Below are 25486 nucleotides of genomic sequence, written 5' to 3'. Positions count from 1 at the left end.
TTCTCTCAGGGAGGCTCGAGCAAAAAGGCAGCACAAAAAGTTTACCATCAAAAACAAATAGAAACATATAAGACAAAAAGTAATCCCGATCATTTAATTTCTATATTTGTATAATAATATAGATTTTTATATATGAAATATATTGTATTATTTATTATTTAGAGGAGACACAGTGGCTTAGTGGTTAGCACTGTCCCCTCACAGCAAGAAGGTTGCTGGTTCAAGTCCTGGCTGGGCCGGTTGGCATTTCTGTGTGGAGTTTGCATGTTCTCCCCGTGTTGGCGTGGGTTTCCCCTACAGTCCAAACACAATCGCGATAGGTGAATTGAATAAACTAAATTGTCCGTAGTGTGTGAGAATGTGAGAGTGTATGGGTGTTTCCCAGTACTGGGTTGCGGCTGGAAGGGCATCCGCTGCGTAAAACATATGCTGAAATAGTTGGCGGTTCATTCCGCTGTGGCGAATGAAGGAAAATGAATGAATGAATGGGACATAGCTAAATATTTTGCTGTATGTTGTTGAAGGTTAAATCAGATCCTCTTTACATGTGATAAATGTTTCAACAGAGATCATCAATAGTGCATTGAAGAAGTTGCATTTCTCCACATATCAAAATAGCCCAAGCTGAGGGAGAATCACCCAAATGCATTAGAGTATAGACCGAATTAGACACGGCCAGAAAAGTAGGTTAAAATCTGCAAGTCATGAAATTTGAAACAAAACAAAAACAAAAAGTTCTTAGTTGTCTTGGCAACTTTCTTTTTTGCCAGGAAATGCAAAGAGTCAAGAAAGCGTTTTGTGCATGCTAATCAGTCGCATTAGAATTACAAAGAGGCCAAATATATCCACTCCAGGCTCGACTGCAATGGGACTTTTTTGCAGAGCGTGTCACCATGGATTGAGTCAAAGGCTAGAAACTGTACATCACAGGAACAGTAGTGTAATTGCTGCTCAAAGCCCCAAGTCTGCAATCACATGAGAGTCATGATGCATGAAACTGGACAAACATCAAAACAAGTAGAGCTTCAAATGCAGAGAAGTAGCAGCAGGCTACGGTCTATTAGGCTATAGGTTCGGGAAGGACTCTCATTTTCAAACCTGGATGTTTATTTATTTATTTTTTGTCCTGAATATGTCGCTCCTTTCACCTTGCATGATATTCAATGTTGTCTGATGCATTTTTGAGTCAGTGAAAATATTTTAAACATGACTGAAAGCCATCTTTATGTTTCGTTTATGATTTTACAATACATGCTTTGCTTTTTTGTTCGTGACATGTATTATTGATTGTGTTTAAGGATATTTTAAGCTATTTAATATATGTGATATCGATTTTGAAGGGATAGTTCACCCAGAAATGTCCAAATTCTCATTTATGAGGGTCTTTTTTCTGTTTAACACAAGAGAAGATATTTTGAAGAATGTTGGTTGCTGGCACACATACAGTTGAAGTCAGAATTATTAGCCCTTCTGTGATTTATTATTTTTTTTCTTTTTCAAATATTTTCCTAATGATGTTTAACAGAGCAAGGAATTTTCATTGTATTTCCTTTAATATTTTTTCTTCTGGAGAAAGTCTTATTTGTTTTATTTTGGCTAGAATAAAAGCAGCTTTTAATTTTTTTAGAAACCATTTTAAGGTCAAAATTATAAGCCCTCTTAAGCAATACTAGTATCTTGAAAAATATCTAGTCAAATATTATGGACAGTCATCATGGCTAAGATAAAAGAAATGAGTTATTAGAAATGAGTTTAAAATTTAAATGGCACCCTGAGCAAAACCACCCCAAACATTCCCCTAGAAATAAAGACACTATGTGGTTGACTTTATATATATATATATAAAATATTTAAATATATGTAAGAGCCATAATTTGATTTAATATAATTTATTAATAGTGCTTCAATTCATGTACTATTTACACGTTTATATGTTTAGTCGTACTTTTGTTGATTTCACCCCTACTCTTTTGTTTGTAATATTTGCTCTGCCCTTACTGGACTGTTTAAGTTATATTACGAATTAGGAAAGAAAGAAAGAAAGAAAGAAAGAAAAAGAAAGAAAGAAAGAAAGAAAGAGAAAGAAAGAAAGAAAGAAAGAAAGAAAGAAAGAAAGAAAGAAAGAAAGAAAGAAAGAAAGAAAGAAAGAAAGAAAGAAAGAAAAAGAAACAAAGAAAGAAAATGAAAAAGAAACAAACAAAGAAAGAAAGAAAGAAAAAAAAGAAAGAAAGAAAAAGAAAGAAAGAAAGAAAGAAAGAAAGAAAGAAAGAAAGAAAGAAAGAAAGAAAGAAAGAAAGAAAGAAAGAAAGACGGAGCAACACAGTCTTTTGACCGGAGTTTGTTACGCTGTTTGAAAAATTCAGTAAACATCTTTAAATGGAAAGGAACCCGAGTCAATATGATTTTGGTGTTCTGAAAGTACACTAAATGTAACTGAAAAACAATGTAAAGACACAACTGGAGTAATATTCTAAGACTTTTGCATGAATATTAATTATGACAGTTCTATAGAATACAAAACATATATGTTTTATAGAATTATCTGTTGTCTTAGACCCAACTCATGGCCAAGAATTAATGTTATGAAGTCTTAAGTAAACAGCAGTGAGTGTAAACAAGGCTTTAAGCCTGGTTTATACTTGATGCATCTGCCAGTTCGCTTGAGTGCGCTCAGCGAATGTGACATCATCACTGTATTTGCGGAGGTTCGCTTTGGGTGCACGCGGCATGATTTCAGCTGGCGGAATGCATGCTTTTCTTTTGAGACTCAAGTGAACAGTGCATGAAGCGCCCTGTTTGGTTTGAGTTAAATATGAATCACTTTGAAGAGATTTTGTCTGAAACAGGTATACCTGAACAGACATGTTTATGATCCATGATTATAGAGATAACCAGATCAATAATTCTTGGCTAAAAATTGCAACAGCCGTGGGAAAGGAGGAAAGTTTTTGTGAAAAGGTTTGGACAAACCTGAGGGATAAAGTTTGTTAAAGCCAAAAGAGGCCATGCAAAAGTGGAGACCCAGGTACACAATTACAGAATATGTTTTTCCACCAGTCATAGGTTTAACACTGATTTATATGTTACAATTTTAAATTTACAACAATTTTAAGTTACAAAACTAAAATGAAGAAACAAATGATGTCTTTGATAATTCTTCTAGGGTTTATTGATGATAATGGTCAGGAATGTTGGACCATTATTACCTTTTTAGCAAGTATAGGACAGAAACTAGCCAGACAGTAATTCGTGAATAGGGGAGCAGGCTAAATCTAAAAACAACCTCATTATTTTTTAGTAAGTGTACTTTTTTTGCTTTTATTTTTGCCATAATGAAAAATATATTTGTAGAGCGACCCATGATCTCCTCTCATTTATATTTTAATAAACTTTAATAGGTAAAACTGCCCGAGATATGAACAAAAGCAAGTGATACATCAAAATTTGATAAAAGAAAAATCTTGAATGGTTATAAAAATCCTTATGATCATTAAAATAATTTATCAAAATAATAAAAATCATTAGTTTAAAAAAATTGAATGACATTAATGATATGACGTAGTTCTGGAAACTTCCTCCTTCTCTGTTTATCCATCTGACTTTACAGTCAGACTTTTAAAGAATATCACAACGGCGAACACGGCAAGTGTAAAAGCCTCGCCCGTTTCGTGAGGTGCACGCGCAGTCAGCAGAGGTGCTCAATGCGGTGCCAGTAAGTATAAATCCAGCATAAGTTACCTCCCTGACTCATTATTCCCCCTTTTTGCTTCATAGCCATGCTTAGTCAAAGTAACGGTATCATCATATGATATAAACTTTAGTTTTGTCGACTTGCATGCCGACGCATATCAGCATGCATGTAAATAACCAGGATTAGCAACAGCGCGTGTGCGGATCACGGGAATGGCTTTCTGTGCACATGCGTCAATTTCTTTTAACCAAACTCTTGACATTGGTGGGGACATACATCCCTAAAGCTGCATTGAACAGCACAAATTTTGTTTCGCGCCTTTAAAAAACATGAATAAAGTACTTAATAATGTAAAATAAACACGTAAAATTACAAATAGTAATCCAGTACCGTGTTGCAAAAGTCAATTTACATGACTTTACTGCAGTCGGGTTTTGAGGAGGTATGAATGTAGAGAAATTTAGAGAGGTATGTAACGCAATTTAACTGCTTTACCTCAATTATTGTTTCTCATAATCATGGAGGCCAAAACCGAAACCGAATTTCGATTAATTTCACAGTCTTGGTTAATAGTATTACTGTGAACTCGTTGCGAACTTGACATGTAGGTTACTAAGGGTTGACGGAGCATTATTTTATTTTGAAGTCAATTAATTTATTGGTAGGGACATTTCATTAATTGGTGGATATGGACACATCCCCTCTGTCCATGCCCATTCTACCCCCTTGGTTTTAACCAGCGTTGTTTAGGTTGCACATAAAGAATAATAATCTTGAGTTGTGAATTGAATTGTGAATGGCCCCTTACGTCTTTATTCTTGGATAACCACTCAATACACTTGCATGAAAGAAATCTTATCTTGAAGCTTTTACTGGGGCATTTTTTTTCATCTCCCTTGCCGCCCCCAGCAAGATGCCGCCCTAGACGATCGCCCATATTGCCCATGCCTAAATCCGCCACTGATGTTTAGAAATGTGTTGAAAAAATCTCTCTGTTAAACATATTAGGGGAAAAAATATACAGGGGGTTAATAACTCAGGATGAATAATAATTCTGACTTTAACTGTAACCATAGTAGGAAAATTAAATTACTATGGTAGTCAATAGGTGCAATAGGCCTCTTGTGTTCAACAGAAGAAAGAACCTCAAATATATATGAACAAGTGAGTAAATGATGACAGAATTAAATTTTTTTGGTCAACTATCCCTTTAAGAATGTCTTTTAAAAAAAAACAAGATAAGATTAATTGATTTAAATGTGTGTGAGAAACATGGGAGGGAGAAGTAGAAAAAAGTGGCTCTCACCCAACAGCCTCTCACATGTCTGGTGCTCTTTGCAGGGGTTGGGTTCGACAGAGAGGCCAGTGTACGCTGCTCGCTAGTGCATTCGCAGTCCGTGCTTCAGCGGCGGAGGAAGCTCAGGAGACGGAAAACCATCACTGGCATTCCCAGAAGAGTGCAGCAGGATTTGGGTGTGTGAAACTGCAACATATTCCTATTACGCTTTCTGATTTCTTGGCTTGTTTGTTTACAAGGGAGAATGTGGCTGTAAACTGAAATACAGAAATCTTATATATGGAAATAAATGCAAATTACAGAAATGATATACACGTTTATGTTTGTTTAACATGAATAAAAGGTATATATGCAACGTAATATGCAACATATATTCAACGTAATTTTAAAAAATAATCCAAAAATCCAACTATTGGAATCATTACGTAAATATATGTTCTAATATATGCTAGAATTTTTATATACATCCCAGCAGGCACAGGACTTCAGCATGATGTCAGATTAATGTTGTACCTCAATTTTGTGAGACGTTGCATATTGTTTGGAAATGAAAATCAAGTTGACATCAGAACCCAACATCAGACCGTCGTCAATGTCCAACATCATTACATTTTGGTTACTTTACAGCGCAACCTAAAAACAACTAAATATCAACGTCTAATGATGTTACAGGTTGATGTTGTGTGGACGTTACCAATATGACGTCTATCAGATGTTGGATTTTGGTTGCCATACAGTACCAGACGAATGAATGTCAGTATTTGATGTCAATATGACGTTGGTTTAAGATGTTGCCTCGATGTTGGAGTTTGGTCAATGTCCAAACACAACCTAAAATCAACTAAATATCAATGTCATTTCACATTATTGGACAACAAAATAATATTGTCCTTAGATGCTGACAACCTTAATCTAACCTAATATTAACGTCCTATGATGTTGTGTGTCTGCTGGGATTAGTCAACATTTGAAGTGCATCAAAACTTCATTTGAAGGGCATTTGAAGTGGATCAAAACATTAAAACTCATCAAACTGCTAAATCTATTGACCAGCACCCAATCTTGTCCTAGGACAATTTTGAAAATCTTTTTGGATCCACTTCAAATGTTCACTACTTTATGTGTTCATTTATGGTCATAAATCAGATTTCTGTTTAAGATAGTCATGTATACAAAAGCAGTATTTAATTTGCTTAATTTTTGTTTAGATTCTGACGAGTCTCCAGTGGCAAGAGAACGTACTGTGATTGTTCACACAAATCCTGAAATTGGCCAGGAGGATCTAACACTCTCTCGTCTCAAAACCAAGGACTCTGGTTGCCAAACTGAAGAAATCTTAATTGCTGGGGCTGCACCCTCACGTAGACGGATTAGAGCACAAAGGGGGCAGTGCGCGACTGTGTCTCTGTCCCATTCGACAGGCAACATATCTTCTCTGCCTGACAACTCTGACGCAATGTTCACTACCTCGGCGGGCTCCCGTTTGCGGTCCCGAAGCCTTCCGCGTGAGGGAGGTCGACTGGTGGATGAAGGTCATGATGACAGCGATGAAGAGGAGGACGAGGAAGAATTGTCTCCCTTTGAGGCAGAGGACTTCCTACCAGTTCCAGGGGAACATATATTAAAAGATGATGAAGAAAGCACTGATGATCAGACGATCCCAGAAGGACAGCATAATAGTTTGAAATTCAAGCAGCATGCTGGAAGTACAGACCACGAATGGTTGGAGAGGGGTCGATCCCGTCTGCCTCGGAAAGCTGACATGGGTAGCTGCGAGATTTCCTCTAGTTCTGACACATTCAGTAGCCCTATTCACTCTGTTTCCAATGCTGGCGTGCTGACTAGCCAGATGGACCACAAGGAGGATCACCAGTCCTCGAGCGGCAACTGGAGTGGCAGTAGTTCAACATGTCCCTCGCAGACGTCGGAAACCATTCCACCTGCAGCCTCACCCCCACTCACCGGATCATCCCACTGTGATTCAGAGCTATCACTGAATGCAGCTACCAATACTAATGATGATTCCACTGGCTTCATTATTGATTCGTATCCTGGGGACCGATCGCAAGGGCTCCGCAGCCATAGAACGGGTTCGTTCACTTCCACTGCAACTGACATGCTTGATGATGCTGGAGTCAGCACTGCCAGTGAGGGTGAATGGAGCTATCCCCAATACAGGCATAACATACCTTGCCACCCTGACTTCAGTCCTGAGCACTCTAGGGCAGAGAACATACTCGAATGTCCCAGTTTTACTAGCATAGCCACTTTTGAAAGTTTAACAGATAGGCCACCTTCTGAAAAGGCAGACACCACCTCGCACTATTCTGTAGATGCCGAGGGCTACTATACCTCCATGCACTTTGACTGTGGTCTTAAAGGTAGCAAAAGCTTCACATATAACTATGCATCTGTAGACCAGCAGCAGACAGAATATGAACATCAAACAAACACACTTGGGAGACATAGTCTCTCACTAAGGAAACCAAAGGTGAAGCCATCCCCACCAAAACGCAGCTCATCATTGAGGAAATTAAGCAGCCATGTTGGACCTCCCACAGACAAGAATGAACCAAAGATTGCCGGTGATCAGAACAAATCAATGTCTTCCGGGGAGAGAACACAGCACATGGGATTAAATGGAGGCTCCTTGAGTCACCTGGAGAGCGAAGAGCCATTGGGAGCATGGGGTGTTGAGAGTTCAACCGAGATTCCAGATGTTGCTTTGTTTGGCTCCACAGAAACACATTCCTTCAAGGATGAGGGTGCTGTCCAGTCAGACTATGCAGATCTCTGGCTTCTTAATGACTTAAAATCCAATGATCCCTACAGATCGTTGTCAAATTCCAGCACAGCTACGGGTACCACTGTCATTGAATGCATTAAGTCACAGGAGAGCTCAGAATCCCAGACCTCGCAGTCAGGGTCGAGAGCAACAACTCCATCACTACCATCAGTGGAGAGTGAGTTTAGACTACCCTCACCAGAGAAGCTGGTAGGTCTAGCATCACCTTCAAGTGGCTACTCAAGCCAATCAGAGACACCAACATCTTCTCTTCCATCTGCTTTCTTCCCAAACACTCACCCAATGTCCCCTACTGGTGGCAAGAGAAAACCCAAAGTCCCAGAGAGGAAGTCCTCACTTGCTTCTTTGCAGCAGAACTCATCCAAAAGGGAACTTGAATTGCCTATCATACCTCCCACCCACCTTGACCTAAGTGCCCTTCCCAATGTCAGCAAGCCTTCAATTCACAAAAACCAGATGCACATCCTCCACCACAGCAAGCAAAAAGCTGCAGAAACCAAGCGTGAGCGTCAAGCATCTTCAGTTTCAAGTGATGATCTACCAGTTAGCAGTCCTTTAGCCATCACTCCCACCATACTTCGTTCGGTTCAGCTACGAGCAATTGGAAAATCTGGAGAAGGGAGTCACGATCAGCCTATAACTGATACTGCCACTAGGCCTAAGTGTCCCACTGTGACTATCATCACGCCACCTACTCACAACAAATCCCATGAAAGTAGAAAACCTCCACCCTATAGACCTCTTCTCACAGAACCCACCTCTCAGGACAATTGCGAATCACTGTTTACCCCAGTAGATGGACTAGCTGCTAAGCATATTCCAAGCCATTTTGGTGCAAGAAATCGATATGACCGATTAGCCCCATCACCTCTTTGGAGCATGACTGCTTTTAAGGCCCAGGCTGAGCCGGTAAACCTGGATGAAGTGATCTCTGAGAATTCTCAAGAAGCTGCAGAGGAGATGATCTCCTCAGATTATTTATTTGCCCAGAGTAGCATGGAAGTACAGCAAAACCAATCATTGAGATCTGAGCCAAACAACAGAAGCCCTGGTCAGAATGGTGTAGCAAAAAGGTCAGATAGTCTTGACCAAGTGCCTGATATTGTCAATCAAAGATCAGAGACATTGCAAGCTTACCTAATCAGTGGTGCTGGAGAACAATCTGTAACATCAGGTGTACCAACCAGAAGTGCCTCACAAGAATATGTAGAGGAAGGGTCTACACCAGACACAGAGGACTATTTTAGTAGAGGTATGTTTGTGTAATCCAGGGTTGCTCAACCCTGTACCTGGAGATCTACCTTCCTGCAGATTTCAGTTGCAACCCATGTCTAACACACCTACCTGTAATCATCAAGTGCTGTTCAGACCCTAATTAATTACTTCATGTGTGTTTGATCAGGGTTGGAGCTGGACTCTGTTGGAAGGTAGATCTCTAGGAACAGGGTTGAGCACCCCTGGTGTAATCTTTCCATTGAAGTATATGTATAGAGTGCTATTGTATCATATTTTGTACAATTTAAATAAGAATGGGTTTTTATTTCAGAGTCCACACCAAGTGATCCACCAGTGTCCCCTCTGACTGACGAATCCAAAACTGAAGACGATAGCGTATTCCTTTCTCCAAGTAAAAGTCGCACGACAGAGGATCTCTTTGCCATGATTCACAGGTGTGTTTCAAGATAATATGGTCTTTGATTACCTTAAAAGTAGGGCTGGGGCAATGAATTGATGCATTGTAAGAAAGGAAGAAATAACTCTGCATCAATTCTGAAATTTTTAGAATGCATTGTGATTCTTTCTTGAATTGATTCTGAGCTTAGTTTTTTACCACCAGATGGCACTCTAAGCTTTACAAACTGCTACAATCTGCCGATCCTTACATATACAACTTAAAAGTAAAACAATCATTAATAAAGGTAAGGATTTAAAGAAAATGTTTATGCAAAGTACAAGGTGTTTACATTAATCCTGTGTAGTAAAATGCATGGTCTGCCTAGAGAACTATCTGCTGTTAAAAATTAGCCTAGAGTCCCATCTGTTGTTAAAAACTACCATAGAGTGCTATCTGCTGTTAAAACTAGTCTAAAGTGTTGTCTGCTGTTAAAAACTAGCCTATAGTGCCATCTGCTGTTTAAAAGTAGGATAGAGCACCATCGGCTGTCAAAAACGAGTAGGGTGAAGCTGCAGGCCTTGAGACCCAACTGCACACTCAGACCTATCGTTTTCTCAGACAGTGCTACCTGCTGTTGGGTTGGGTGATTCGGCAGGTCCGGAGACCAAACTGCACGTTCAAACCAGCACTTTTGAGACAGCCCTCAATTCAGCCCACAGCTTGATGACGTACTGGACCAGGTCCACTACGTAATGATCGATCACCTACGCCTACCCAAAACCCAACCATCACAGTAGTATGGGTGTTACCTTAGTGGGCGTACAATGTCCACTATGTATTGGACCTGGTCCAGTATGTCATCGTTATTATAGACTGCAAGAAGGACATCTTGTCACATTCTAGCAAGTCACATAGCAGACAGATTACCCTAACGCTAACGGTAGGTCTGGAAGTGCTGTTCTGAGCATGCAGTTGGGTCTCCGGGCCTGCAGCTTTATGTTGTCAAAAACTACCCTAGAGCATGGTTCGCTGTTAAAAACTAGTCTAGAGCACAGTCTGCTTTTTAAACATAGCCCAGAGTGCCTTCTGATGTTAAAAACTAGTCTAGAGCACCATTTAATGTTAAAAACTAGCCTAGAACGCCATCTGCTGTTAAAAATGAAGTTCAGAATCAATTCTAGGCAGAATCGTATATTACTAAACATCAGTTTATCATACCAACCCTACTTAAAAGTATCAACAAATGCCAATTTTCTAATGTTTTGTATTTTGCGATCTCAGGTCAAAACGAAAAATGCTGGGCAGGAAAGACTCCTCAGAAACATTATTGCGAGGCCGTTTAGCCGTTGTTTCAGGGAATGGTCCTGCTACAAATCCAACAACCCCTCCAAGCACCCCAAGCATACCTGCGAGTCCATCTACTCCAACGGGGGCTCAGAAAACCCCGGGTCCAATCTACAGGAGTGTCAAAAAGTCCAGTACCTCGAATGAAGAGTTCAAACTGCTGCTCTTAAAAAAGGGAAGTCGTTCTGACTCTAGTTATCGAATGTCAGCTACAGAGATCCTAAAGAGCCCCATCGCGCCCAAAAGCCCAGGGGAACTCTTGCTGGAGGGTTCTAGACCACTCGACGAGCCACTTTCTCCTATACAACAGCAATTTCCAGAGGCAACTCCAGAGCAAATACCTAGCCCCTTTCCAAAAACTTTTGCTGAGGGCTTCTCCATGAAAGCCTTTCCCACATCTGCCTCAGCTAGACAAGGCCGGTCAAGGATGCCTCCAGCTGCAAACAGCAGCCGCTACAGTACACGCAGTCGGCTGTACTGTGCTCCCATGCAGGCCATATCAGAAGGCGAAACCGAAAACTCAGATGGAAGCCCACATGATGACCGTTCCTCCTGAAAAAAAATAATGCACCTTTAACTTCAACTCTAGGCACAATCTGATATTAAGGGGCTGTTTACACAACAATATTTTCAGCCAAAAACAGGAATCTTTTTTATGCGTTTTGCCTGTTTTGGCGTTTTGCCGGTTAGTTTTTATTATTTTGATTGCACTGTTCATTCAATAGTTGAGTAGATCAGAGCGCATGCATTCAGTGTTTTACGTTATCACCTTACTAGCGCATATGACCGGTCAAATTTCTTTTTGTTAATCTATAGACAGCAAAATCTTTTCGTCCTTATTTTTGTTGATGAAATTAACACTGATGAAAACGATGACATCATGTGCGTGCATGGTAAGTGTTTAGGGAGGTGCTGATTGAAGGCAAGTGCGAACCAAAACAACAATGGCAGAGTAGGCGGTTGTGTTGACGTTGCTCAAATGTTTGCTAACGCTTCATCAGCAAAGTGTGGATTTACTTTGCATAAGCGGAGACTCATCATACACACACTGCAAATTCTAGATACACACTTCCCCAGCAGACACACAACGTCATAAGACATTAATATTAGGTTAGATTTATGTCACCACTGTCTAATGACAAAGTTATTTTGACTTCCAGTAACGACGTGAAATGACGTTGATATTTTGGTGATTTTAGGTTGTGTTGGAAAGTGACCAAAATCCAACATGGAGCCAACATCTTAAACCAGGGTTGTCCAAATGCGGTCCTGGAGGGGTGTCCAGCTGTGACTAGTTCCAACTTGCTTCAACACACCTGCCAGGAAGTTTGGTTAGAGTTGGAGCTAAACTCTCCAGGACATCAGTCCTCCAGGACTGAGTTTGGACATCCCTGTCTTAAGCTGCGGTCACACTGGACTTTTCTCCCCATAGACTTCCATTCATACGTACGTGAATGCGTCAGACCGGAAACGCAAGCTTGTGCGACAAGTTTCGCAGTTCGCTGCGTTGGAAAGTTAAAGCTTGGTGAACTCTGACCTGCGAAATCGCATCACATAATTGCGTGAGACCAATCGAAGATCAAAACCTGACCTCTCTGTAGAGAAATTTCAAATATGGACCAATCGCTTGCTTTTCTAAATGTCTAATCATCTTGTTTAATCTTGCCCCTTTTCGCAGTGCCATACAACAGAATTTTGCAAACTCAAACTCTAGTGTGACCGCAGCTTAAAACCAACATCATATTGACGTCAAATACTGACATTTATTCCTCAGGTATGGCAACCAAAATCCAAGGTCTGATAGATGTCATATTGGTAATGTTCACACCGCATCAAGCTATAACATTAGATGTTAATACTTTGTTGTTTTTAGGGTTGCTTTGGAAAGTAACCAAAATGCAATGTCTGTCTGACATTGGACATTGACATCAGCCTGACGTTGGATTCTGTCGTCAACCTGATTTTCATTTTGAAACAAAATGGGGGTACAACGTTCTGTTCCTGCTGGGTTTCTTAAAGCTACTGTTTAGTAGCAAAATGTCACTGTCAAATACTGGTCTGGCATATGTAATACAGCATTACTGGCCATTTTTGCAGATGTGTAACTTCATGCAAACGTGAAACGCAAAAAAAAAGGTTTAATTTTCCGTTTTTGGCTGCATCACTATTGTGTAAACAAATCCCAAGTCAATAATGCTGGAAACTTAACATACACCGTATCTGTTTTTAAACCGACCGTACGCAAACTACACTAGCGTATCCACAAAAAACATATTCTGAGGATGATTTTCAGTAGTGGTGTTCTAGCGACTTCCATGAGCATATTTATTATTTTATGTGAATACTTTGTGTACCTTTCGTTTGAGAATGAGAGTGGAGAAAACGACATGCTAAAGATCCATCCCTTTGTCATTTTTCACAGTGCACCAATGCGGATGCTTTTATCACACACACATTTAGAAAGAAACAGTACTGTAACTGGGGTAACTGTGAAAATGGGTCCGGGTGGTGTTGAAAGAAGGGATTAAAGAAGTCTTGTACCTTAAAACAGTTCATGGCAGACAGCTTGGGACAATCAAAGAGTGGCCTTTTGTATAGTTAGCTGTAGCATAAATGAGCTGGCCATTTGAGTTAGCCTGCGACTGGATCTTATTGGGCAAGACATGTAGCTGTGGTGGATTATCCTGATGGCCAACCACTATTTTGCACTTCTTTTGGTACTGAGAAAACGTCAGACATTTTTGAGAAGTCTTACAACAAAAAGAGCCACAAAAGACGAGTGAAAATAAATAAATATCTATGTATAAAATATGAATTTAATGAAGTCTATTTTAATGAGATTAGCTTAACGGACTATCTGGCTTCCTTTTAACGCGCCAACTCATTTTAAAGCAATGCTGCAAAAAGAAAGACCACGTTTCTTCCCTTTCGTTCAATATTTATCTTTTTTAAGCAAATTTCTTACAAAAAAATATGAATAAATCAACCAATTGTTGAACTGATTTAAGAAGAACATCAGCAGCTACAACACAGGCACTAAACGTATTCTGTGAATACCGATCTTTCCTCGTTTATTAATGATTCTGCTCACTGTGAAGCGATTTTTGTTATTGGTCACACAGCAGAACTAATACTGTGCAAGCATTTTACAGCCAACTTGAAATTATGCCTCTACCGCAGTGGTTGTAGCTTTTATATATTTCATCTTGATAGATCAAATGAACTGCATGCAATAAAACTTTGGAGAGGAGTGGATATTGGTACGTCATTTTTTTTAGGAGTATCAATAAATTTGTCGATTATGTCAAATAGGTCATGAGCTGTTTTCCTATTCTAAAAAAATCGGACAATCTTTTTCAAAGAAGTGTATGTGTAGTAAAATGGACTATGGCAGATTTAGAAAGGTAAGTAGACGTTTTTTAGAAGTGTGTAGTGAAAGTGCTTTTGGGCAGGAGGTTTTTGCGGTTTGTGTTGCTTTGGGTTTGAGTGTGCGATGTTGAGAGGGCAATGAGGGATGTTACAGGAAGGCCAAAAGTTGGGGTTCTATCTTAAAGGAATAGGTCATATAAATATGTACTGACCCTCAGGCCATTGAAGATTACTTTTTCTTTAGTACAACACAATAAGTTTGTATAATGGTAGTCAGTCATCAGTCGTTTTAGTGATTAAAAATAAAAACATCTAAATAAGTTTGAATCAGTCCTCGTGGCTCCTGATGATACACTGAGGTCGAAATGGTTATGAGGCGAAATGGTTGCTCTGTGTAAGAAATTAAGAGTTATTTACAATGGTAAAATCTAGCCCTTGGTTGCTTGATGATGACTAGGGTTGCGTATCAAAAACCGGTTACATTTTAGAACCAGTTCTAAATTTCAGAGAATTTGATGACTAGAGTTGGGTATCATAAACAGATTCCATTTCAGAACATGTTCTAAATTTTAAAGAATTTAATGACTAGAGTTGGGTATCAAGAACCAGTTCCATTTTAGAACCAGTTCCATTTTAGAACCAGTTCTAAATTTCAAAGAATTTAATGACTAGAGTTGGGTATCAAGAACCAGTTCCATTTTAGAACCAGTTCCATTTTAGAACCAGTTCTAAATTTCAAAGAATTTAATGACTAGAGTTGGGTATCAAAAAACAGTTCCATTTTAGAACCAGTTCCATTTTAGAACCAGTTCTAAATTTCAAAGAATTTAATGACTAGAGTTGGGTATCAAGAACCAGTTCCATTCTAGAACCAGTTCTAAATTTCAGAGAATTTGATGACTAGAGTTGGGTATCAAGAACCAGTTCCATTTTAGAACCAGTTCCATTTTAGAACCAGTTCTAAATTTCAAAGAATTTAATGACTAGAGTTGGGTATCAAAAACCAGTTCCATTTTAGAACCAGTTCCATTTTAGAACCAGTTCTAAATTTCAAAGAATTTAATGACTAGAGTTGGGTATCAAGAACCAGTTCCATTCTAGAACCAGTTCTAAATTTCAGAGAATTTGATGACTAGAGTTGGGTATCAAGAATCGATAAGGACTGGCGAAATAAGCTAGAAAATTAAAACCCAACTCTATTCATGATGTATGCATGAGCTCAGAAAACTGTTTGCTCAGGCTGAGAATTAAAGCTAATACAATTGTAAGTAATATTCAATTTCTTGCACAGACGGATCGTTTCACTTCATAAGACTTCAGTGTATCAACAGTGTCCCAGTGATTAATTTGGACTTGTTTGAATGTGTTTATTTTTAATGGGTCACCATTTACTTGCATTATGTGAATAATCAACCATCATGAAATCAGCTAAAGAAATCTTTAATGGTCTACTGAAAAGTGGCACGGTGGCTCAGTGGTTAGCATTGTTGACTCACAGCAATAAGGTTGCTGGTTTGAGTCCCAGCTGGGACAGTTAGCATTTCTGTGTGGAGTTTGCATGTTCTCCTCGTGTTGGTGTGGGTTTCCTCCGGGTGCTCCGGTTTCCCCCACAGTCCAAAGACATGTGCTGTAGGTGAATTGAATAAACTAAATTGACCATTGTGTATGTGTGTGAGTGTGAGAGTTTATGGGTGTTTCCCAATACTGGGTTGCAGCTGGAAGGGCATCCACTGCATGAAACATATGCTGGAATAGTTGGTGGTTCTCCTGATAAATAAGACACTGAATGAATGAATGAATATAATGTTCCACTGAAGAACTATGATGGCCTGAGGGCAAGTAAATTCACTGATGAACTGTTCCTTTAGCACTAATGGAAAACAGAAACTCTTTTCTCAATGCTGGTAAAAGTAGCGCAGACAATAAAATATCCAAAGAAGAGGTGTAGAGTCACGTCAGACTGAGAGACAGAGCAAGTCTGAAGTAGAAGGACATAAAAATGGATGCAGATCAAAGTAAAGACTTGGTTTATAAGACAGATGGACTTGCACTACAGTTTTGATTATCGTTTTTGTTTTTTTAAATCAGTTTCACCTCACGCACCGTAGTTTCATTTATGGTACTAAAGCAGAAGGATTTTTAGTGTCTTGCTGGATGGATTTTATGAACTTTATGCCTGCAGATTTATTTATGTTCCAGAGGTTTATTGAGAAAACACTGGTTTTGAAAGACAGAACTTAATGCTGACTATAAAACCACTTATAAATAATGTTAATGGCATAAGCTACCATGTTAATGATCCTTTGAAACCCAATGGTGTCCAGTGGTGTGTCTGGCTTTTCTCTCCTTTGTGCCATTGACCTTCTAGTGTTTTTTTGCAACTTCACCTTGCTTGGTGTGAGATTCGGTCTTTGGATCATTTACAGGACCAAGTTTTTGAGCGACACTGTAAAAAACTATATGTAAATTAGCAATTTTTGTATTTTTCTTCATTTATTTATGCTTTTGAATTGCATTATGGGAGTTTTAGCTTTCTTCCAACAACATTTAATGTTGAAAAGGTGACTTTTATGAACATTTTTAATAGTTTAAAGTGCTATATTGTCTGGGTTGGTGTTGTATATTACGCTACAAAAACTTTGAAATACACTGCCAGTACATTTTCTGTTGTTTTACACACTATATATTATTTCTTAAACATTATCAGTGGTGGAAAGAGTACTGAAAGATCATACTTAAGGAAAAGGACCATTACTTGCCTAAAAATGCAGTGCAAGTAGAGTAAAAGCATCTGTTGTAAATATTACTCAAAGTATGAGTAAAGAGTAGCCCTTTCAAAAGTACTCAAGAGTAGTGAGTAGTGAGTATTACGCTGTAAAAAGCTGATGCATTTACATGTCATTTGTGGATGTGTGTAAACGTAACATTCTGTAGTGCATTTAGTCATTGCCCAGCAGGCACACACTGTCATAAGACGTTATTATTAGGTTAGATTTAGGTTGTGACGTCAGGTGACCAAAATTCAGGTAGCCAGTGTCTAAGAACAATGTTATTTTGATGTCCAATAATGACGTAAAATGACAATGACATTTGGTCGATTTTAAGTTGTGTTGGAAAGTGACCAAAATCCAACGTCGAGCCAACATCTTGAACCAACGTCATATTGACGTCAAATACTGACTTTTATTCATCAGGTGTGGCAACCAAAATCCAACATCTGATAATCATAATGGTAACGTCCACACAACGTCAAGCTGTAACATCAGACGTTGATATTTGGTTGATTTTAGGTTGGAGGTTTTCTAATCCCCATAGACAAGGAAACAATAAAGTACTCGCATAAAACAGTTGGGTTAATAATAACCCAACAGGTAACCCAATGATGGGTCGTTTTGGCACCGACCTGCTGTTGGGTTATTTTAACCCAATCCATTGAGTTGTTAAGGTGAACAAAAATTAAGGGTTACAAAAATAACAAATTTGTTGGGTTATTTTGCCAAAAAGTGGCTTAACCACTAATATCTCAAATATGTGTATCATTTCCTCCAAAAGAAAACTGTAGAAATGAACACAGACGTAGAGAAAGCGATTTTATCCGTATATAGATCGGCTATGAAGCGAGCATTTGTATCATCAAATTAAGAGTGCTGGTAAAACAGTTATAAAAAACACGACACGGTAAGGTAATTGAATTTTTTAAAACATTCTATTGCGTTAGAGCTAAAATAAACTTTATAACGCAAAAACAACATTACGTACGCATATTAATACAGCTGTTCTGTGTCAGTTAAATCAGTTGACTGTTGAAATTCTAAATTTTTAACCCAACTGGTTGAGTTGTTAAATGAAGCAAAGGCTAAAATTAACCCAACAAAGCACCAAACATTTAACTCAGCTGGTTGAGCTATTAGTAAAAAACCCAATAAAGGTTCAAAATAACCCAACAAAGCATAAATTACTTTAACTCAAGTATTGGGTTAAATAAACAACCCAACGTTTTTTAGAGTGTAGTGACTGCAGGTTGAAGGAAAGTAGTGGAGTAAAAGTATCAATACAGCACTAAAAATGTACTCAAGGGAAAGTAAAAGTACACATTTTTAAAACTACTTAGTAAATGACAATTCTTGAGAAAAACTATTCAATTACAGTAATTTAAGTATTTGTAACTTGTTACTTTACACACTGAAAAAAATGATTCAAAGATGATTCCTTGGATTTACTCATTTTTTTTAAGTTAAGTGGTTGTAAACAAATTATTTGGGCTGAATTTAAACAAACGAAATAAGTTGAACATTACTCAATTTAATTTGTTTAAATTCAACCCAATTAAATTGTTTGCAACAGTTTTGCAGACATCTTGTTTTTTTGTGCACCACTGAACATTTTAATATTTCGATCTACTAAAACGTCAATAAAAGTCACTTTGTTAAACTATAGAGTTGAATTTTTAACATTAAAACTTGACAGAGCAGAGATCAACATCCCATAATTCAATTCACAATCGTAAATAAGCAGAAAACACCCGTGAATCACAAAATACAGAAACTAATTAACATATATTTTTTCTACAGTGATTATTAGAAGCTACCTGCAACTGACTAGCTTTAGGTAATGTTATTCAGAGGGGGGAAAATATGATTAGAATCTGTTGCAAATCTAAAAGGTGGCAAAGACTTTGAGGATTCATCAAGATTTTGAAGCAACCTTTCAACATGGTAAAATTTGCACTGATTTAGTATGTTTGTGAAGCTTTTCACATTGTTTGTTGCTGTACCTAAAGCTTTTTTAAGTAGTTAAAGGTCCCGTGAAATTAAGATACATTTTTTTAGATGTTAGCGTGTATCTTAGTTTTAAGATGTCTATAAGCTAGCGTGCTCCAAAATTGCCGTTTTGAAAATATCAATCTAGTAAAAAGCTTGCACTTCCGCCTAAATGGATCAACAGTTTTTCTGACATCACCTCATACTTCAGTTTCTCATCAAATATTCTGACCTATCAAATGCTCTCTAGTATCTATCAAGCCCCGCCCCCTTCAAGATGCTTTTAATTTGCTTTTCATTTGATGCTCTTGAGCTCAACCACTCTCACTGGCAGAGCTGTGATAAAACAAAACACTATTGGCTGTTTTTGTAAAAGGGGAGGGGCTACATTATGCCCCGCCCTCTCTTCATGTTTCAGTTGAGATTGTCAAAGTCCCTTTAAAGCCCTGCTCACACTGTGAGATTTCAGTCACGATTTCGTCATCTGAGACAAATTTGGGAAATCCTAAAAGATTCCTGAAATCTGAGGCTAAAATCTGTGATCCTTGATCGTTGGTTTGACATGTTCACTGACAGCCGCTTAATGTCCGTTGGGATCAGATTTTCCCTCCGATGAAGTTCTAGCAGTGTCAGAAGGTTTCAGACGTATCCCTGCAGTGTGACAACAGCTGCGATGAGCGTCAATCCAAGAACCAATAGGAGCTTCGAATTTGATAACACAATCCATGCGACAATTCAAATGACCGCGGGGAAGTGTCAAAACAGATTTCTCTTCCTGGTTTTATTTTTGAGACACCCCGTGTGCAAAATTGCCGCCACAGATTGTTTACGTTTGCTGTGAGGAATCATTTCAGAATGAGGGATAGTGAAAGTGTCACGAGTGGATGACGTCAAACTCTAGGGGAGTTTTCTTCCATGTTTAGTGCATCTTCATTGTCGTTGTCTGACTTAATGACAGCTGAGATTTTACAGTATGACATGGGAGCCATGTTCGTGCAATCTGACATGCTACAATTTTTCAGGATTATAAAAAAATTAATTAATTAAAAAAATCGCACAGTGTGAGCCGGCCTTAAGGCAAGTAATTACACTCGCCGGCCATCTTTGAAAAGCCTCTCGGCTGTATGCTCGGGCATTCTGTCTGAATGAGGAAACATCAAATTCTCCAAACCTGTTAGCCAAGCTTACGTTTACATTGCACATTTAGAATCACCAATAAAATAAAACAACAACTGTCTCATAAGCTTCATTTCTAAGCGTTCGAATCTAACAAAATCTGCATCTGAGCTAATGCGCATTTAAAAGGAACAAGATCACGACACCAACCTCATTTATGGTCGTTCTACACATCCTCCTCTGGAAAATGCTTCATTAGATTGCGCTGCTCTTCTGAAGTAATCCACAACTTGGTCTCGATGGCGAATCTCCTCCAGAAATGACAGCGACTCTTTGTTTACAAGTTTGCGGGCGTTTGAGTAGTTGCTGTCATGTTATGTGCGTTTGACAGTACCAACTGTACCTCGCGCTCCTTTCATACAGATTACAAAACCTGAAAACTTTAGTTTTCAAGTTTAGTGGGTTCATTTCAAAGGACAGATTTCAAGCTTTATGTGGATATATATCTTATGTCTGTGAAGCAAGTATTTACTGAGATTACAGTGTGCTTGTTGACCACACAAACTGTCGTAAAGCACACGCCTGATCTGAGCTTCTCCCCGGAGAAACATCAGTCTATATCGATCAATGATTGGCTCCTGTACTAGTAGGCGGGGCTTCATTCGCCATTGGCCATTACACTTTTCCCCATTCAACTATACGAGTATCACGTGTATTCTGATTACGTCAAACAACGAATTAAAAATATACACCTTTCAAAGCATTTCACGGGACCTTTAACATGAAATCAGTTTTGATTAATGATGCTTGGTAGATGGTAACATGCAAAGATTTATGTACCAAAGGATTTCAAAGTCGAACAAACACTTGCTGTATTAAACACACACACACACACAGTTATGTGATGTCTCTTCTGGTACTAAACTGAAGTCTTCAAGCAACTACAGTGATTTTATTTCTGATTTTGTACAAATCTGTAAATACGATACCTTTTAAAACAATCGTTTCCAGGGTGTTTCTTATGTACAATGTTTTCAAAGTTTACATTAATTATAAGCCTTTGTATATTTTTGATCTGTGCAACACTTTTGAGTCTTGTATTTATTTTATAGTAAACTTTGTGGAAAGTCCCATTGTAAAAATGTCTCTACAACCGTTTCGCCGGCTCGTCCGGCTGCTTAGTAAATGTGCATAGAAGAGGCCAATAAATGTGACTGCTTTAAACACGTAATCATGAGTGTGTGTTCAAGTGTTTATTTGCTGAACTGACACTACATTTGTAGAGAAGTGTTTGAGAGATTGGTGTTGATGGACTTTTTATTCTGTTCCCTTAAATATAGCAGTATTCTGTCCATTCTTTTAGGTTTGTGACCTCTGTAATTTTATTACAGTATATCTGAATGTACACTGTAATAAAGCTCACTTAATATTGTAAGGCAACTTGTTGCACAGCTTTTTTTTTGAGTTGGCTCAACTTTTAACCCAAGTACTACGCTTGACTTGAATTTAAGTTGCGTCAACTTAAAAAGCTCTTCAGCCAGTTGCCTTACAATTGTAATTTGTTTTTGTTTTACAGATTACTAATACTACTACTAACAACAACAACAATAATTATAATAATAATAATAATAGGGCTGAACGGTGGTGCAGTGTGTAGCGTGGGTTTCTTCCGGGTGCTCCAGTTTCCCCCAAAGTCATGTGGTATAGGGGAATCGGGTATATATATATATATATATATATATATATATATATATATATATATATATATATATATATATATATATATATATATATACACAGTATGTCTGATAATATTTTTTCTTCTCGAGGAAGTCTTATTTGTTTTATTTCGGCTAGAATAAAAGCAGTTTTTAATATTTAAAAAACATTTTGAGGTCAAAATTATTAGCCCCATTAAGCTATAATTTTTTTCGATAGTCTACGAACAAACGTCATAAACAGAAACACATCGAAGCGTGCTGAGCCTAACTACTAATTTACCCGACATATGGGAGAAACATACAAACAAATATTTGATAAAAACAAAATTTACAACTAATGAAAATTTTAATACATTTGAATAAATTTACATTTTGAAATAAATATTATAACAAACATAAAAGAGAAATTATAAAAATACAGATAAATAGAACAATTAAAGAATAAGCTTTACTACGTCGGTCCCCCCCATGACATTACTCTGAGTTGGTATCGGCCGGCTGAAGCGGGAGGTATAAATGTCCCCTCCGCCCGTTTACAAACATTTTGCCAGTGACTGCAGAGATGGAGGACACATATTCATTATCTTCTCCAGGCCACGTCGTGGCAACCTCGGCCCAAAGTAGGATTAAAGAAACAGCCTGCGACGACAACAGTAAGTGTGCTTTCCAAACAACGTATTAAAATTTGATAAATTATCCGTTAAGTGTAACAAGTAAGAGTTTGAGTAGAATTACTCCCCAAGACATAAACCACATAACCACACAGTATAACATGTTAAGAATGAGTTGGCTTTTAACGCTGTAACACGCTAGACAGCAAATTAATGGATTTGTGAAGTGAGGTATGTGTTGTTAATGATGAAAAACTGATAAATGAATTTAGAGTTTAATACAGAGTCTGGATTTGTCAGGGTTCAAAGCTTTAAAGGGATCACTGGGTTCACCAAAGAGCATAGAATCACCAAGAGGCGACACTTTGTTGCTGTTTGGGGAACAGCCACTCGATGCCGCTAGTGTCACCCGGCGGCCATTATGGAATGAAAATTACAATAGAGCAGCACGGATAACTAACGTCAGACAGAATGAATTACATTGTTGAGTTAAATATTATATATTCATACTCCCCCATTGAAAAGCAACATTTAAAATAATATCTCAATGAATAGAAAACAATTTCCAAAATGTTGACAAGACTAATTTTAATATAACATCTGTTTAACTTATGAAAGGTTAACAAAATAACTCAAATTACAAATTTTGAAAGTTTTACTTAAATTAGGGTGATGCAAAAATTTGTATTAAACATATATTTTCTATTCTTCAAAAATAACCCCTCTTATAGAATTGCTCAAAGAGATGCTTAACTTGATAGAGGTAAAGTTGGTTTTATATTTGCACATTCAGATTTAGGCTCTGCAAATTCCAAATAGTGAAATCATACAAGCAGACAATGAATATGAAACTACAACACTGTTCATGGTCGAAGAAATAGTGCTAATGTTGTTTCAAATGAGACTTACATGCAGTTTCGAACCGGAAATATATATGTATATATATATATATATATATATATATATATATATATATATATATATATATATATATATATATATATATATATATATATATGTATGTATGTATGTATCGTCACTTTACAATTATAGGGTTCTATCTGACATTTTTGTCAAAATTGAGTTATTCACATATTCTTATTAAATGACAACTTATTAACAATATGTGGCTTTTTTATATAAGTTCTTTACATTTTAAGGCTTTTTATTTAAAAAACAAAATGGTTTCTTTACAAAGTAGAACTCTATAAGGTCTATAACTCTATATCTTGGTTCTTTCTGTTAGCCAATCAGCATTTTGTAATGCATGCACAAGGACCAATCAGCTTACTTTGTAATTTCACCGGACTGCTCCATTGACAGCGGGAAAGACCAGAAAGACACACAAAAAAGACGCAAAAAATCACACAAAATCACAGTTGACTAAATAATGCACCACACAAAATTGAGAAGAAACCTGAAACTGAGAAGATGTGCGTAAATGTGATGATTTAGAAGCATTTTTTGACATTGGGATGAAATGTTATATTTTACATTGTTGAAAAAGAAACAGTTATTAAAGAAATGTGATATATTAAAGGTGAAATATTTTTATTTGTGTATATATAGTCAGTGAAACATTTTTCAGTGTTTATTAAACTCATTTCCTCATTGTCTGTTTTTACCTTCTTTAAATTTGATATTAAGCCTTGAAGGACAAATACTCAATTGAATTCATAGGGCAAATAATAGAATACATAGAATTCATATAATGCATAAAATTAATAAATATTAACATACTAATTTTATAAAATTAACATCTGTACTGGACAAAATACTTAGTGCACAGTCTTGTATGATTAATTTGAAAAAGAAAAAATATACATCCTAAAACATTAAATAAATGTTATAGAAAGCAAACTCTTTCTCAAGCATCAACATATTGTTATAACACCAGATTATATATATATTTTGATTGTATTTCTTGAAAAGTAATGCTTCAATGAATGATCTGCCAGATAGCACCTTATAATTCCAAGCAGAAAATGACTTTTCAGAATTAGAAGGTGCTGTCTGCATTTACTGTGGTTTATTTACTCCAATTTGCAAATGTAAGAGAAGTTTGATAATTTACATGTAGAGTACATTTAGGGTCTCTATCATGTTAATGAGTGAAAGAGAATTGTTACACACGTACTGTTTGCTATATGGAATGCAAAAACTTTGAAGCTCAATATCTCAAGATTATTCAGAATGCAGATAGAACCTTATAATTCCAAGGTGACTATATATATATATATATATATATATATATATATATATATATATATATATATATATATATATATATATATATATATATATATATTTACTTATTTATTTACTTATTTATTTATTTATTTTTTAATTTATTTTTTATTTTTTTTATTATTTATTTATTTTTTAGTTATTTTTTTTTATTTTATTTTTTTATTTTTATTTTTTATTTTTTTTTAATAAATTTTTTAATTTTTAATTTTTTTTTTTTTTTTTTATTGTTTTTTTATTGTTTTTTTATTATTTATTTTATTTATTTATTTATTTTTTATTTTTGCTTTGTATGTGACATTTGATTTGTTTAAATAGGTTTTTAAATCATGGCCTGTGTACACCAACATCTGTGGACCCTGCAGAACATGCAACCTGTGTCATTGAGGTAAAGTTAGTTTTATAATCGCACATTCAGACTTTCTCCTAATTAATATAATTTCTTAAATGTGTTATTTGCAAATTTAAATAGTGAAATCATACTAGCAGCCAAAGACTGAAAGTACAACATTGTTCACAGTCAATTAAACAATGATAATACTGTTTTGAAGTCAAACTTACATGCGACTTCAGACCGAATATTCAAATTAGCATGGTAAACACTATATAGGGACCGTTAAAATGAACGAATGTGCAAATATAAAACCAACTTTACCTCAGTCACATCTTAATTGAACATGTCGGTATTAATTTATATTATGCCAGTGTGTATAGGGTTAAATTAAAGTAACTTAAAGTAATTTAACCTAAAAGTGACAGTTCCAAGAAAATAAGTCTGTAAAATAAACTATTAAAAGTGCTGATGATTGTGATAGTAAGAGTTGTATTGTCGTATTTCAGGTTGTATCTTACGTTAAATGCATTTCTTTAAATAAATAAATAAATAAAAATGAAGGAGCTGCTTACCAT

The 25486-nt window shown here is 36.9% G+C and overlaps 1 protein-coding gene across 1 annotated transcript in view; it reads left to right on the top strand.

The window, feature by feature from the left end:
- nhsa (Nance-Horan syndrome a (congenital cataracts and dental anomalies)) overlaps positions 1-14736 on the top strand; it is a 245683-nt gene extending 230947 nt beyond the window's left edge. The window contains exons 7-10 of the mRNA XM_056449100.1: positions 5033-5164; positions 6197-9046; positions 9341-9464; positions 10691-14736. Of these exons, the coding sequence (XP_056305075.1) occupies positions 5033-5164; positions 6197-9046; positions 9341-9464; positions 10691-11309 (3725 nt within the window). The 3' untranslated portion in view covers positions 11310-14736. The remainder of the gene's footprint in view (positions 1-5032; positions 5165-6196; positions 9047-9340; positions 9465-10690) is intronic.
- Positions 14737-25486: the final 10750 nt, after the last annotated feature.

Source organism: Danio aesculapii, chromosome 23 (genome assembly GCF_903798145.1).
Source record: "Danio aesculapii chromosome 23, fDanAes4.1, whole genome shotgun sequence".
NCBI lineage: Eukaryota > Metazoa > Chordata > Actinopteri > Cypriniformes > Danionidae > Danio > Danio aesculapii.
The sequence above is the reverse complement of the archived record's forward strand: the minus strand, read 5'-3'. Positions and strand labels throughout refer to the sequence as shown.